This window comes from Glossina fuscipes, unplaced genomic scaffold, assembly GCF_014805625.2.
Source record: "Glossina fuscipes isolate IAEA_lab_2018 unplaced genomic scaffold, Yale_Gfus_2 0, whole genome shotgun sequence".
Taxonomy (NCBI): Eukaryota; Metazoa; Arthropoda; class Insecta; order Diptera; family Glossinidae; genus Glossina; species Glossina fuscipes.
In genome coordinates this window covers 39,339,378-39,351,591 of record NW_023998414.1, presented here as the reverse complement: position 1 = coordinate 39,351,591, position 12,214 = coordinate 39,339,378, and the positions used below count along the sequence as shown (strand labels likewise).

The 12,214-nt window shown below is 34.6% G+C and overlaps 5 protein-coding genes across 6 annotated transcripts; 3 read left to right on the top strand and 2 right to left on the bottom strand.

The window, feature by feature from the left end:
* Positions 1-7: 7 nt before the first annotated feature.
* On the bottom strand, positions 8-1,874 carry LOC119634065 (nucleolar complex protein 4 homolog A). Its single transcript, XM_038027996.1, has 5 exons — positions 1,724-1,874; positions 895-1,660; positions 497-832; positions 245-438; positions 8-192 (listed from the first exon to the last, which is right to left on the bottom strand). The coding sequence occupies exons 1-5, from the start codon at positions 1,862-1,864 to the stop codon at positions 76-78; spliced, it is 1,554 nt and encodes a 517-aa protein (XP_037883924.1). The 5' UTR covers positions 1,865-1,874; the 3' UTR covers positions 8-75.
* A 1,564-nt stretch (positions 1,875-3,438) lies between these two features.
* Positions 3,439-4,245, top strand: LOC119636956 (uncharacterized protein C1orf131). Its single transcript, XM_038032719.1, has one exon. The coding sequence runs from the start codon at positions 3,555-3,557 to the stop codon at positions 4,065-4,067; it is 513 nt and encodes a 170-aa protein (XP_037888647.1). The 5' UTR covers positions 3,439-3,554; the 3' UTR covers positions 4,068-4,245.
* Positions 4,229-4,603, top strand: LOC119636966. Its single transcript, XM_038032729.1, has one exon. The coding sequence runs from the start codon at positions 4,252-4,254 to the stop codon at positions 4,516-4,518; it is 267 nt and encodes an 88-aa protein (XP_037888657.1). The 5' UTR covers positions 4,229-4,251; the 3' UTR covers positions 4,519-4,603.
* On the bottom strand, positions 4,598-5,902 carry LOC119636947 (26S proteasome non-ATPase regulatory subunit 8). The gene is made up of 5 exons (XM_038032707.1): positions 5,736-5,902; positions 5,502-5,625; positions 5,262-5,437; positions 4,999-5,206; positions 4,598-4,941 (listed from the first exon to the last, which is right to left on the bottom strand). The coding sequence occupies exons 2-5, from the start codon at positions 5,607-5,609 to the stop codon at positions 4,636-4,638; spliced, it is 798 nt and encodes a 265-aa protein (XP_037888635.1). The 5' UTR covers positions 5,610-5,625; positions 5,736-5,902; the 3' UTR covers positions 4,598-4,635.
* A 373-nt stretch (positions 5,903-6,275) lies between these two features.
* Positions 6,276-10,790, top strand: LOC119639877 (uncharacterized threonine-rich GPI-anchored glycoprotein PJ4664.02). Of its 2 annotated transcripts, none has more exons than XM_038037568.1 (2): positions 6,276-6,706; positions 7,093-10,790. In XM_038037568.1, the coding sequence occupies exon 2, from the start codon at positions 7,118-7,120 to the stop codon at positions 10,136-10,138; it is 3,021 nt and encodes a 1,006-aa protein (XP_037893496.1). In that variant the 5' UTR covers positions 6,276-6,706; positions 7,093-7,117; the 3' UTR covers positions 10,139-10,790. The 2 variants fall into 2 exon arrangements, with proteins under 2 accessions (XP_037893496.1, XP_037893503.1); XM_038037575.1 differs by lacking the exon at positions 6,276-6,706 and adding an exon at positions 6,713-6,907.
* The last annotated feature ends 1,424 nt before the right edge of the window (positions 10,791-12,214 follow it).

Below are 12,214 nucleotides of genomic sequence, written 5' to 3'. Positions count from 1 at the left end.
AAATTTCTCAAAAAATTAAAGATTCCAGGCTATAAATAACAATTTTTTTAAATATTTTTATTATTGGCTAACAGTTTAGATCAGGCACCAATTTTGCTGAAATAAATCATTTTTTGGCAGGAATAGTGCTTGCGACTTTTCAATAGCCATCGCATATTGTTTGGATCTTTTACTGATTTCTTGGTCAAAAATCTGCGAGAAAACCTGGTGTTAGCTAAAATATAATAAGACTCCAAAGACTTACATCGTCCTCTTTTATTTCTAAGACTGAAGACAAGTCCCATTCGTTTTTGGGCAGAGGTTGCATGATAAATTTGGCAGCTGCTGCAACCGTTGGTAGCGCATGCTTTTGCAAAGCGACAATCTCCCACAAAGAGCTTTCCAAAGCATTTGCCTTCACTGGCTGACGCTCTTCCATTACGTAAGGATCACGAGATACTAAGCAAAAGCGATTCACTCTCGAGATAACGGAGAATAAACGGAAAATGGTACTTACCTTCAACTTCGTTTGGGGCACATATCAATCTTTTTAATCCGGTATGACGCATCAGTAAGTTTCCAATGAAATACAATATAATAACGGCGTCTTGTGGTGGAGCAACAATACTCAAACGTGCTAAACGCTTAACAAATGCTGCAACCAATCCTTCAGGTAAATGTGTCGAACTCAAAAAAATATCAGCCAAATAGAATAAGCGAGCTTTGAATTTAGTGTGGAATATTTCGGGTTCAAACATGGAATACAATTTTTCATAGACATTCGGGTAAGTTATGTTGTGCTTCTGAATCAATGTAAACATTCCCTGCAAAGCTAGAAGTGAAACGGCGCCTCCTATCGATAACAAAAGCTTATAAATAGCATTTCCATTGCATATATTTTAAATTTCTGCTTACCGCAATCTAAAGAATCCATTAGAAAATCTGTTAGTAAAATGGGTTTGTCTAAATGTGGTAATATCCTTTCTAAAAGTATGATTAATAGTTTCTTATGCACGATTTCCAACATGTCTGGTCCCACACATTGCATTAAATTGTTCCACACTTTATTGATATGCTTTCGTGTTGCACCATAAGCGGGCAACGCTTTTTCCGGGAAAGGGCATAAACGTTTATTTTGTTCAAATAGCTCTTTGGATACCGGCAACGTGTGTATTAATTCCAGAAAGTTCAAAGCAAAAGTTTCATGCTTTAATGTAGACTTTTTTAATAAATTGTGTTGCAATAGTCGCCAACAATATTGTACAAAATCCACATTTACGGTATAATCTTTTAAATGTTGGATAGTATTCAAATGCAAACGGTCAACCGAAAGGAGTTTTTGAAGAATATTGTGTAAACGTAATTGAGGGAATTGAGCTTCTGCGCCATCCAGGGGATATTTTCCTTCGGCTGCCAACAATTTCATGCAACTAGATAAAGCTTGTACGCTCTCAAATTCCTTCTCAGAATCTATAGCCTTCAACATAAGTGCCATAGAATCTTCATAACGTTCTCTTAACCAAGCGCAATATTTAATTAACGCTTCAGACTTTGCTGTTTGCACTTTACCATCTAAGGCGTTTTTATTTTCACAAAAGTCTCTCCTTTTCAAAAGTTCAGTGAAGACCACTTCTAATGTTAATAAACCAGGAATGATTGGTTGCTTATTATTAAGACATACCTGTAAATTGCAAAAATTGCGGTTATTTAAGTGCAAATAAAATTTGCTTGTACATGTCGCTACCTCTAAATATACCACAATGTCTACTAGATTGTTAGCTTTAAGTTTATTGTTTAAGAACTCGTTTGCTTTATCGCGTAATTCTTTAGATATTTCGTTTTTTATAGTGTCGCTGTCGCCGATTTCATTTTGTACACCGGCCATTTTTCCTTTTTTTTTTTTTTTTTGTTTTTTTTTGATTAATTATTACAATAGCAAATGCTATTTAATAAGTTTTAAAATTTGAGTTTTTACAGGTAGTAAAGGGTAGACACTTCTATTTATTAGTCAAACACTGCGTGAAATTTTCAAGACAAGTCTTCCAGTATAGCGCAAAAGCGTTCCTATTCCATTTTCGTAAGAGAGCAAATCAGTCTAGAGAGACAATGAACAATGATATCATATTATTTTAAAATTTTGATGAAATGGCTGCATATAGCTTAAATAATGAATAATAATTTTCTACAGAAGCATAAAATTTCTTACGAACGAAATTTTCCTCTTTTTTATATTCTTTAACTCTATCCATTTATTCTTGTATTTAACCTATAGGTCACAATTTTTAAGATACTTCGATGAAATTTCGCAACACTTTTTTGACTGCGTTCCCGTCGTTATACGAGAAAATAATGTAATATCCCGTATTTCGCGCCAAGAATCCGTTTTTACGGAAACTGAATCTTTATATAGTAAAAACCCCTAATTTTGATATATAAAGCCTCATATGTCAGAAAGGTCTACTTTTTAATGTTTTTGATAAAAAATTTTCCATAATATTAAATTAACATAAAAATTAACTGGATTAAATGCAAGCCATATGGATACATTATTCTCATGAATAGTAAAGCAAGCCATTTAGTAAAAAGGTCCAATGTATAAACTTTTATGACGAAAACTGGTCCACAGCGGCAATGTAGCCTAAGCATTAACCATTAAGAATTTATAGGAGTATGTATAGGAGCTTTCACAAGAAGTGAGCCCTTGTACGGCCATAAAATCTTCCAGTAGTTATGACGAAAACTATTGAAAAATAATAAAATCTTAGATAACTAAATTAAGTTCACTAAATTTTGACCACGTTAGTTAACGTTTTCAGCATCTTTTATTTTAGGACTTTCATGAAAAGTATAAAGTAATCTTATATAAAAATAATGACTTCTTTTCGGAATATTGCCACGAAAATTAATGAATTTACAAAGCGAAATAGTGTAGACTGTTTAACAGTTGCCTGACAGTTTACTTGTTTTCATTTAAATTTTATGGTTCGATATCTGCTCAAATCTTTCCGTAAACGTTTATTCATATTGTTATTGCATGTTGCTTATTTTGAAAATTGTAATATGCAATAACTAGCAACAAATGTTATGTCTAAAAAAAGAAAACTAACAGACTTTCTCTCTATATAACGCTACCATACGTTATCCTTTCATGAAGTTTAAACAACATTTTGTTTGTTCAAGTTTAGCATATTAGTTTAGATATCGAAAAAAACTACATAAAATTCTCCAAAATTTGTTAAAAATCTATACATAGATAATTTGCAATACATTGCCAAAAAATTGAATTTTTCAAATTTTTAAGAGCAAAATTCTTTAATTATCACTGTAAACTTGAACCGCCGTTAATGAATTCCATGATAATCAAAAAAAGCTAAAATTTACCTAATTTGTTAAAAAATATATAACGTTTTTGCTTAAGTTTCATATTTTTACTCAGTTTGTTATGTTCACATTCATTAAAGTTTGCTAATATCAATATGTTTGGTATCAACCAAGCGAATAAGTTTTCATCTTTAATAATTATAAGCCTTAGTAATGTTCGCGTGAGTAGATAGATAAATAATTGCGTTCACAAAATGAATGTAGATACGAATATCAAACCCGTTCTTACAAAGGCAGCTTTGATGTTGCCAAAAAAGCATCAAGAGTTCGAAGCTTTGGTATTTGAAGGACCTAAGCGTAAGTCACAGCAGGTCGTGCGCAATCAAGTTAGTAACGATGAAGAAAAAAGAAGAAATGAATTTGATATAAAACGTGCTCGGCATGAAGTGCTTAAATTTGCGATGAATAATCAACGAGCCGAGAAAAATCGGAAAAAAATGATGATATATCATTTAGTCGATTTAGGAGCAAAACCACCAAAGAAGCCTTACAAGAATTACAAAGAATTTTTAGCGGAACGGAATCGGCTTAAACAAATTAGAGAGGAACGCCGGAAGTTTCATCAATTAGGCAAAAACCAAACTGGACTATCTTCCGTCAAATGCCGTAATAAAAGTAAAATTGAAAAACAACAGAAAAGGCGGCTGCCTGTTACATCTATTGATGAGCGTTACGGCAGCGTAGGATCTAAATTTAAGCAAAAATGAAAGATATTTCTGAATGTATAAAAATTCTACAAATTTGTAATTTGACATATGATTGTTTTGATTTTGATACAACCCTGTTTTAGCTAATATTGTCAAAATATTTTTTTCTTTTCTTTGACAATAAGTCATTATTCACTATTACGTGAGTTAAACCGAATTTGAGTAAAAGTAAAAACTATAAATAATGCTGAGAAAACCACAAGTTTATTGTAGAACTGCTGTGCGATTCTATACGCAAATAATTCAATCAACATCTCCAGGTTTAAGTAACGTAAAAGGTTTGTCCAATAACTGTGTTAAACCTGCAAGCAGTCCTGTTGGGCCAGGGGCAGCACATAACGCGGAATATAAAGTACCAGAATATTTCTGTTTCAACCGTTATAGCTATGCCGAAGCCGAAGTGGAAATGGCGAAATATAGATGCCCCCAACCGTCAGCTTTAAAAAAATAAGGCGATTGTTGATTGGGTTCGATCAAGTGGGATAAGATGAAATTTTGAAACGAAATTAAGTAAAATAAAATTCTTATAAAACGCATACATATATATTTATTTTTATGCTTTGGGAAATCAAACAATCATTTCTAACTCTCGAGCGTAGAAGATGGCTTGTTCAGCCAATTCCACGGATGGCAATATCTCCTTTGCCTTTGTAGATTTGTCCACAAAGTTATAAAAACCGTTTGCATCCAGTAGCCAATTGCGTTTCTTTCCATAGGTTTTCATTTCTTCAGATGTTTTTAAATTCAATCGTTTGGCAGCTTCTAGCATGGAGATTTTATCATAAGCTTTTTCAATGCAAGCACCGATTTCGTCACGAACAGTGGATAACAGTATGTCCATGAAATAATTGTAAATCTCCGACGGAGCAGAACTCTGCATAAAAAAATTAATATCATTCTGACAATGCGATTTTTGAGTATTAGACAAAACCTTGGCTTGGAAAATTTTATTATATCTTCCCTCCATAATATACTGTTCCAAAGCTAGAATCGGACCGATATATTCATTAGTATGTATAATATCGGCCGACAAAAGCTCCAATTCAGTGTGAAATTCTGAAACTCTATTGACGGAAAGTAAGAACAATAAATTCAGACCCAACAATTTAAACATATTCTTCGATTCACCGATTACTTTCCTAAAATGTTTGAAATTGTTAAATTCGACGATTCAAAACATATTGGTAGACTTACTTGTAATCATAGTAGTAGCATTTCAATTGGGACATGTATCTTTCAAAAGCTGGTATATCCTTAGTGGCTACACTGTATTCTACGGCTATTTCCAAAACATCTCTAGCAAGAATCATTTCAGATTTGGATGACTTGACATCTTTGGTAGGCAAAAATGCCAACTTGGTTAGAGCAATCTAGTGACATAAAAGTAAACATAACAATGAAAAGACGTTTTTTTAAGGTTATTTTTTATAGTACCTTTAATTTGTCCAACGATTGACCGCACTTTTTTAGATTTTGCGGCTTTTTATTAAAATCGGTTTTAAGCTCTTTATATATAGTTTCAATACAAGCGCAACCAGACATTTTGGTAACAATATCTCTAAGCAATTGCAATAAAGAAAACAAAACTCATAGTAATTCTAACAGTGTTGCCAGCGGTATTTCGTTCCACGCAAAAACATATTTATAGGATTTTCTAAAAATACTAACCAAATTTTATTCCTACTTCCTTATGTAGTTGGTCTTCTTTTACATAAACTTTTTCTTTTAATGCGATCGTATTGCACTTATTTTAATTCAATATGCTATTGCTGATATGCAGATATTGTGAAAAAAATAGTAATATAAAGTTAATAATTAAATCTTTTAAAGTTTTTACTTTATGTGTGAATACAAATAAGAGTAGATCTCATTCTTTTAGCATTTACTAATTGAAAATACAATTGACAAATAATTCGCCCCCATCTGAAAAGAGGAAAGACCTTTTGTGTACTTTATAGGTATAGTTATGCGAAATCCGCCATTTTTTGCAAGAGTTGCGTCTGTTCAATTTTTTGGTAGAAATTGTAACTGATTAAGACCAATAAATTTTATATCCGCAAAATCTTTGTTAATCTTTTACATTATTGCTATAATATTCACCACACAATAGAATATATAGAGTTGTCGCTTTCACTCTTACAACTTGCTTAGAGAAAACTGTCAAATCGACGCCATATTAACGATACATACGACAAATGGTTTTTCTCTTTCAAAGGCCTCTATCAGATTGTAGTGCTGAATAGAAATTTACCACTCATTTCTCCGCTGCTTAGCAAATTGTCAAGCGTTTGGCCTACGTCGTTTGTCGTTGATATTTCTATTCTAATTGCTGCGAAAAAATATAAAAAATTAAAGCATATAGCTGTCAAGTTATTGAAAAAAATAAGACAATTTCAAGTTAAAGTGTTTCGTGTTGCAGTGAACTAATTAAATTCCCATAACTGGCTTTTGACAGAGTTGTGTTGACCTTACTTTGGCGTTAATCTCTCCGTCGAGCTAAAGCACGAAATATAGTTTTGTTGGAAAAACATAAAATTATAGGTTTTTATTTTTTGGATCGTACCATAGCCACTTATATAAATGTTTCCTCAAATTTGTAAAAATCGCAAAGAAGCAATAATCACGCTAAGTTAAATAACGTAAGTGTACAAGCTCCAGTAATACCTTGGGATTGCAGCATATATAGTTCGCGCTACATTTTCATATACGTGTATGGTATTGGTTCGGGATACGTATGTGTGTACGTACAGTAGGGCAAAAATATTATTGTGTCTCTCGGCATGGATAAATGACGAAAAACGTTGCTCTTTATTGTAATTTAAAGAAAATGCTCATAAAAGGTGAAAGATTTGTTTTTTTTTTTATAAATTAGTATAATTTTATTTGTTTTGATTGATTCCCGCCAATATCTGACAAATTTTTTCGAATCTGGGTTGCCAACGTTAGATTTTCATTCTAATTTTTATAAGTCCATAAATAAAGTATTATTTCTGATATTTTTTACACGGATTGCTACTATTTTCAGATCATAATTGCACCTATGTAAGAAAATGCGTGTTGGAAAGAAAGCCAACGTCGTAGAAGCAAAAAAGACTCGTTCCTGCGTAGTGCGATTAGAAAAATTGAATTCAAACAAAGGTAATAAAAAATCTTCATCCTCGGCAACATCTTCAAAACGGCAATCTATTATTAGTCAGCCTACGAGCAGTAGGGTCACTCGTTTAAGTTTGGCTGGTATGGGAGGTACTCCTAAGGCTACATTACAAGACGATAAAAAATATAGAGGACCATTGAAGAAGCGGCCAATTGGCAGCTCACAATCAATACAGCAACAACAACAAAGAGAAGAACCAAACATGTCATCCAATGTGCGCGCCAGTCAAAAAGTGAAAATAGTTCAGCGTATTATGAAGAGATCATCGGAAGATCATGAAGAGAGTCCACCACCGACCATAGCGGCTGGCAGATCACGTAGAGCTATTAAACCTAATCCGAAATATGCTAGCGAAGACCTGCTCACACCCAAATTGATAAGGAACGTAGGATCGTTTGCATCTGGCAGTAAATCATTAATAGGCGTCACAGAGAGTAAACAACGCAGAACATCTTCCAGTTCTGACGATTTTTTCAATCGCGACTCAAGTGATGAAGTCGATACGGCTGAATTGAACGATGAAGATGATAATGCATCCGACGACAAAGCGTATCAAGCTGATGAGAAGGAGGCCGTGGACTCTGATTTCTCAGAGGCTGAACGGGTACCACGTCCAACAAGAGGCAGGGGAAGACCTCGTAAGGTGGTGCCGCCTGAAACACAGGGGCAGTTGCAGGCTGCGGCGAAGTCTACTGCACCGATGACATCAGTTGGTAGAATAGCGCAGACAACGATAACTAGCGTTCGTTCCGCCCCATCTCATTTGCAACAAATTCGCCGATCGTTGGTAACAGCTAATGCTCAACGAAATTTAAACATGTTAGGAGGACAAAAACGTAAACTCGAAGACTCAACAGATAATGACGGAGAAAGTCGGCCAACTGTAGCTCGTAAACAAATGATTATTACTTCTGGTGGCGTGCGTGTTAGTGTGCCTTCAAGAGATACAAAAGACAATTCGGCTACGTTAGCGGCGTCTACCAGCAATACTAGAATAATACGCAAGATCTTACCAGCGTCATCGCAAACCCTAAACGGCAGTAAAGTGGTGAATGCGCAAGCATCAAACGTTTCTTTGACAAGCAAACAAAAAAAACAATTCGCGGATACACCCAAGGCTTCGACCGAAAGTCGAATTTTGATTAGATCGACGCCTGGAAAAACGGCGGTATCAGCTGCAAACTCAGATAGCAAGACGGTCGTTTCAAATGCTGGTTCTTCAATTTCTGTAGCTACAACACAAGCTAAAATATTAGCGGCAAGGGCTACAGCAGCAGCTAGTAAAATGAGAACAGGTTCTCCTAAACCCCATAACAAAGATAGTCCCACGACCGCTTCGAGTAGCAACAGTAGCAACAACACCAGCTCCCCTCTAACAAAACCCACAATAGCGGCGCAATTAAAGAAAGCAAATATTACTGTTAGCAAAGTGCAAAATAAAAATTCTCAATCAGATTCAAATTATATGGTGGCCTCGACCTCTCCGGCAACTACAACCGCTTTCGGAGAGAAGACATCACCAATTGCTACAGAGGAATCTCCAAATTCAACAATTGATGACTTTGAAACCATGCCTACATTTACCATAGTAAATGTAAACGATATCATTAATAAGAAGGGCGATGTGTTAATAACAAAATCAAAGGGTATTCAGCAGAAAACACTCTCTGCAATAACTGACGACGATGACGACGATGAAAATGGTAATAAACAAGACGACGATGACGTGCAAGAAGTTTCAATAAAATTTTCACAATCTGAGAAAAAGTCAGTGGAAAGTTGCGAACACAAATTATCTGGATTAAATCGTTCAACAGTCGATGCAAGTCGGAAATCTACTACTACCACACAACCTCATATACTTAATCACAAATTAGGTTTGCGTAATTCGCGAGTGGGAGCGTTAACAAAGTCATCCACTAACATATTACCTGATAAACCTGCACCGCGCATTCTAAATGCCATGGTAGCGAAAAAGACGCAACCTGTCAAACCTTTAATAGCAAATTTAGATGATTCCGCCGATGAGAGCATACCTCTCTCACTTGATGATACAGAAGATGAAGCTGAAAGTAAATCTAGAGAAATTAATAAGCAACTAAATGTGCCTATTGTTAATGTTGGCACCGAAGATTCTGAGCCTCAGGTTGAACGCGAAGCACAAAATCGAACATCAAGGAACTTTACCTATTTAGCAAAACGAAAACAACAGGCCGCGGTTAAAGCACCAGTCGCAGTCGGTAATAAAAAGCGAATAATGGCAGCACAATCTTCCACGTCTACTAAAGAGAATTCTCTGGCTGTTGTGAATCAGCAAAAAGTTGCCACTAAGACATCCACACCTGTTCTGCCACGCAAACTTTCGCCTGAGAAGGTAGTCATTTCACGTCAGGGCGATAAAATTATCAAAAAAATTACTTGCTTTGAGACCTGGTACGTGATTAATGTAACAAATGACTCTCTTGAATCCCCGCGACCGACACGGAATCAACTTAATCTTCCGCTAATTAAATTGGCTAATGCTTCCAAAGGTATACCATTGCCTTCGATTAGTTGGAGCTCTAAAGTAACATTGCAAGAGCTACCAGCCTCGACATTAGCAAAGTCAACCTTTATCACCTACACCGGGGACCTACAGGAGCACAATATAGCGGAAGAAGATCGCGCCAAATATCAACCGTCATGTGTAATGTTTCGCAGAGCAGTAAACGATCGTCAGAAGTCGCGACTGCCATATGATCGTGCAGTTATATTCAAGAATAAAACCTTTTTCACCAACATCGAAGGGAAAAATGTTAAATTGATGGCCGCACCGAGTGCTATAAACTCAGTCGATGAAATTGAAATATTGCTCCAGATTGTTGACGTTCTTACGTTACAAAGTGAATTTGTGGAACAAGCGACAACAGTGCAGTAGAATTGGAAATACTTTTTAGTTTCCAATCGCTCTAAGAGCAACACAAGAAACATTTTTCTCTTCTCTTATACAAAGAGCAACACAACATAAAACATTTGTTAGAATTATTACGAAGCACTCTAAAATAAGGATACCTTTCGTACGGATACTTAGGGACTAAGTTATAAATATATGATATATGTATAGAAAAACATATGCATAATATAAATACATGAATTTATACCATAAATGCATACCAGTGCACACACAAAAGAGCCCAGACGGATGAAATTGTTTTACATAAGAACAAATAATGTATAAGTTCGGGCAAGTTTTTCTCTTCTGTCTTTCAATAATTTTACTGTTGCAGTGTATGCTATGCGAAACTAAGATCTAAGGATTTCTTTTTTTTTTTTTTTTTTTTTTTTTACATTTATATAGTGTAAAAGGCTGTACACAACACATAGATGCCAGATGGAATCGGCTCTGTGCCGTACAAATCAAGACGACCGTACACAACAGATTTTTTTAGTTTGAAATTACAAGAATTCATTTATTGTATGTATGCGCATTCGTTGTTTTAATCAAAAAATTCTCTGATTAGTTCTATTACCTGTAATCTTAATTGTAGATTTTATTTTTTTACTGTAATATATATATATATATATATATATTTACTGTAATATATATATATATATATATGTATACATATAATTATAATATTTATGCATTGTGTTGTTAATATCGAGTTAAAAAAAAAAAAAAAGAAAAAAAAAGCCAAAACAAGAAAAAAAAAAAAAAAAATCTGTATGCGTTGCTCTTTTTTCCTCCCGTTTAAAAATCCCTATTTAATCTGTTTAGTTACGATTATATCAATTGTATTAATGGTAATAGTAGTGCATGCACACACACACACACACACACACAAAAGCATGCATGCATCCACGCATACATACATAAATACATACATACATACACTTGCAAGCATATGAAATGTGTTAACGGTATTGACAAAAATTTTCAATAAAGTTTTACTAAATTAGACTTAAAGAAACTAATTTTTCCAGAACTTTTCCCGTGACCTGGCAATCATTTATCCAATGATATTAAGTGCGTTCAATTCATTACGTTTACGAAGGGCAAAGGGTAAATATGCTAAAGTACACTCGAACATTTATATGAATGCGAAAACCCCATCTGAATTTAGTTAAGTCTCCGATTAATCGAATGCTAAACATAAAATGGGAGGCGTAACTGAACAGATTGCTGGGGTATTGAGAGCCTTATAATCCCTGCTTATTTTCATGTTTTTCTTTCCAACTTATCCAAGTCATAGCCCGACGCTCTCCGTGTCCATTGCAAATCGGAATATATTTAAACGAGTCGGATGGGGGCCGGGGAATTGCATTATTCTAACAATATCGAATTGATTGAATTAAAACGTTCGCTTTACGAGCAAAAACAGTAATCTTTTATTAATAAGTAATATTTAAATCAACTTTTTAAAAGTCGGTCGGCCGAAAGCCTTTATATGAACGTGGTCATGATCAGCTCGTGCCCGCCTGTCGTAAAACCGTATATCAGTATACCCTTCAATTGATGACACACAGGTTCTCTAAAACTTTATATAAATGGTTTCCACTGTGACTTACTTTGCCGCGCTTGCAATCTTCTGTGTAATCTGTGTAATCGCTTTGTTGGCAATAGGGACTCTTTCGCTAACAGTCCGCTCTAACACCATTCTAATTGCACTTTCGCCTTAAATAGAGGAAAAACGACAAAAAAATAACATTGGCTTCAACAATTCCAATTTAAAGATCGATGGGATGATACTAAATGAAATCTTTATTCTTGTCTTTGGCACTCTTAGATGCATAATTTTCATAATGCTTTCAATAAATTTAACAAAATCTCTTTTACGAATCCTCTAAAATCAATATATATATGTATATATATATATTTCTAAATTGTCTGGCTATGCTTGATAGACATCTTCAAATTTACACAATCACTTTCTATTAGTTAAATTCCATATGCTTACTTAAGAAATTTACTAAAATATGCAAAGGGGTTTCTAATTATTTATCAAGTCATGAA

Bases quoted from the DNA above. Each gene is read 5' to 3' on its own strand.
- LOC119639877 (XM_038037568.1), top strand. From the start codon at position 7,118: ATGCGTGTTGGAAAGAAAGCCAACGTCGTAGAAGCAAAAAAGACTCGT.
- LOC119636947 (XM_038032707.1), bottom strand. From the start codon at position 5,609: ATGTCTGGTTGCGCTTGTATTGAAACTATATATAAAGAGCTTAAAACC. The intron at 5,438-5,501 runs GTACTATAAAAA...TTATGTCACTAG, and splicing joins AATCGTTGGACAAATTAAAG to ATTGCTCTAACCAAGTTGGC. The intron at 4,942-4,998 runs GTTTTGTCTAAT...TTTTTTATGCAG, and splicing joins ATAAAATTTTCCAAGCCAAG to AGTTCTGCTCCGTCGGAGAT.
- LOC119636966 (XM_038032729.1), top strand. From the start codon at position 4,252: ATGCTGAGAAAACCACAAGTTTATTGTAGAACTGCTGTGCGATTCTAT.
- LOC119636956 (XM_038032719.1), top strand. From the start codon at position 3,555: ATGAATGTAGATACGAATATCAAACCCGTTCTTACAAAGGCAGCTTTG.
- LOC119634065 (XM_038027996.1), bottom strand. From the start codon at position 1,864: ATGGCCGGTGTACAAAATGAAATCGGCGACAGCGACACTATAAAAAAC. The intron at 1,661-1,723 runs GTAGCGACATGT...TGCAATTTACAG, and splicing joins ACATTGTGGTATATTTAGAG to GTATGTCTTAATAATAAGCA. The intron at 439-496 runs GTAAGTACCATT...GCTTTTGCTTAG, and splicing joins TGCCCCAAACGAAGTTGAAG to TATCTCGTGATCCTTACGTA.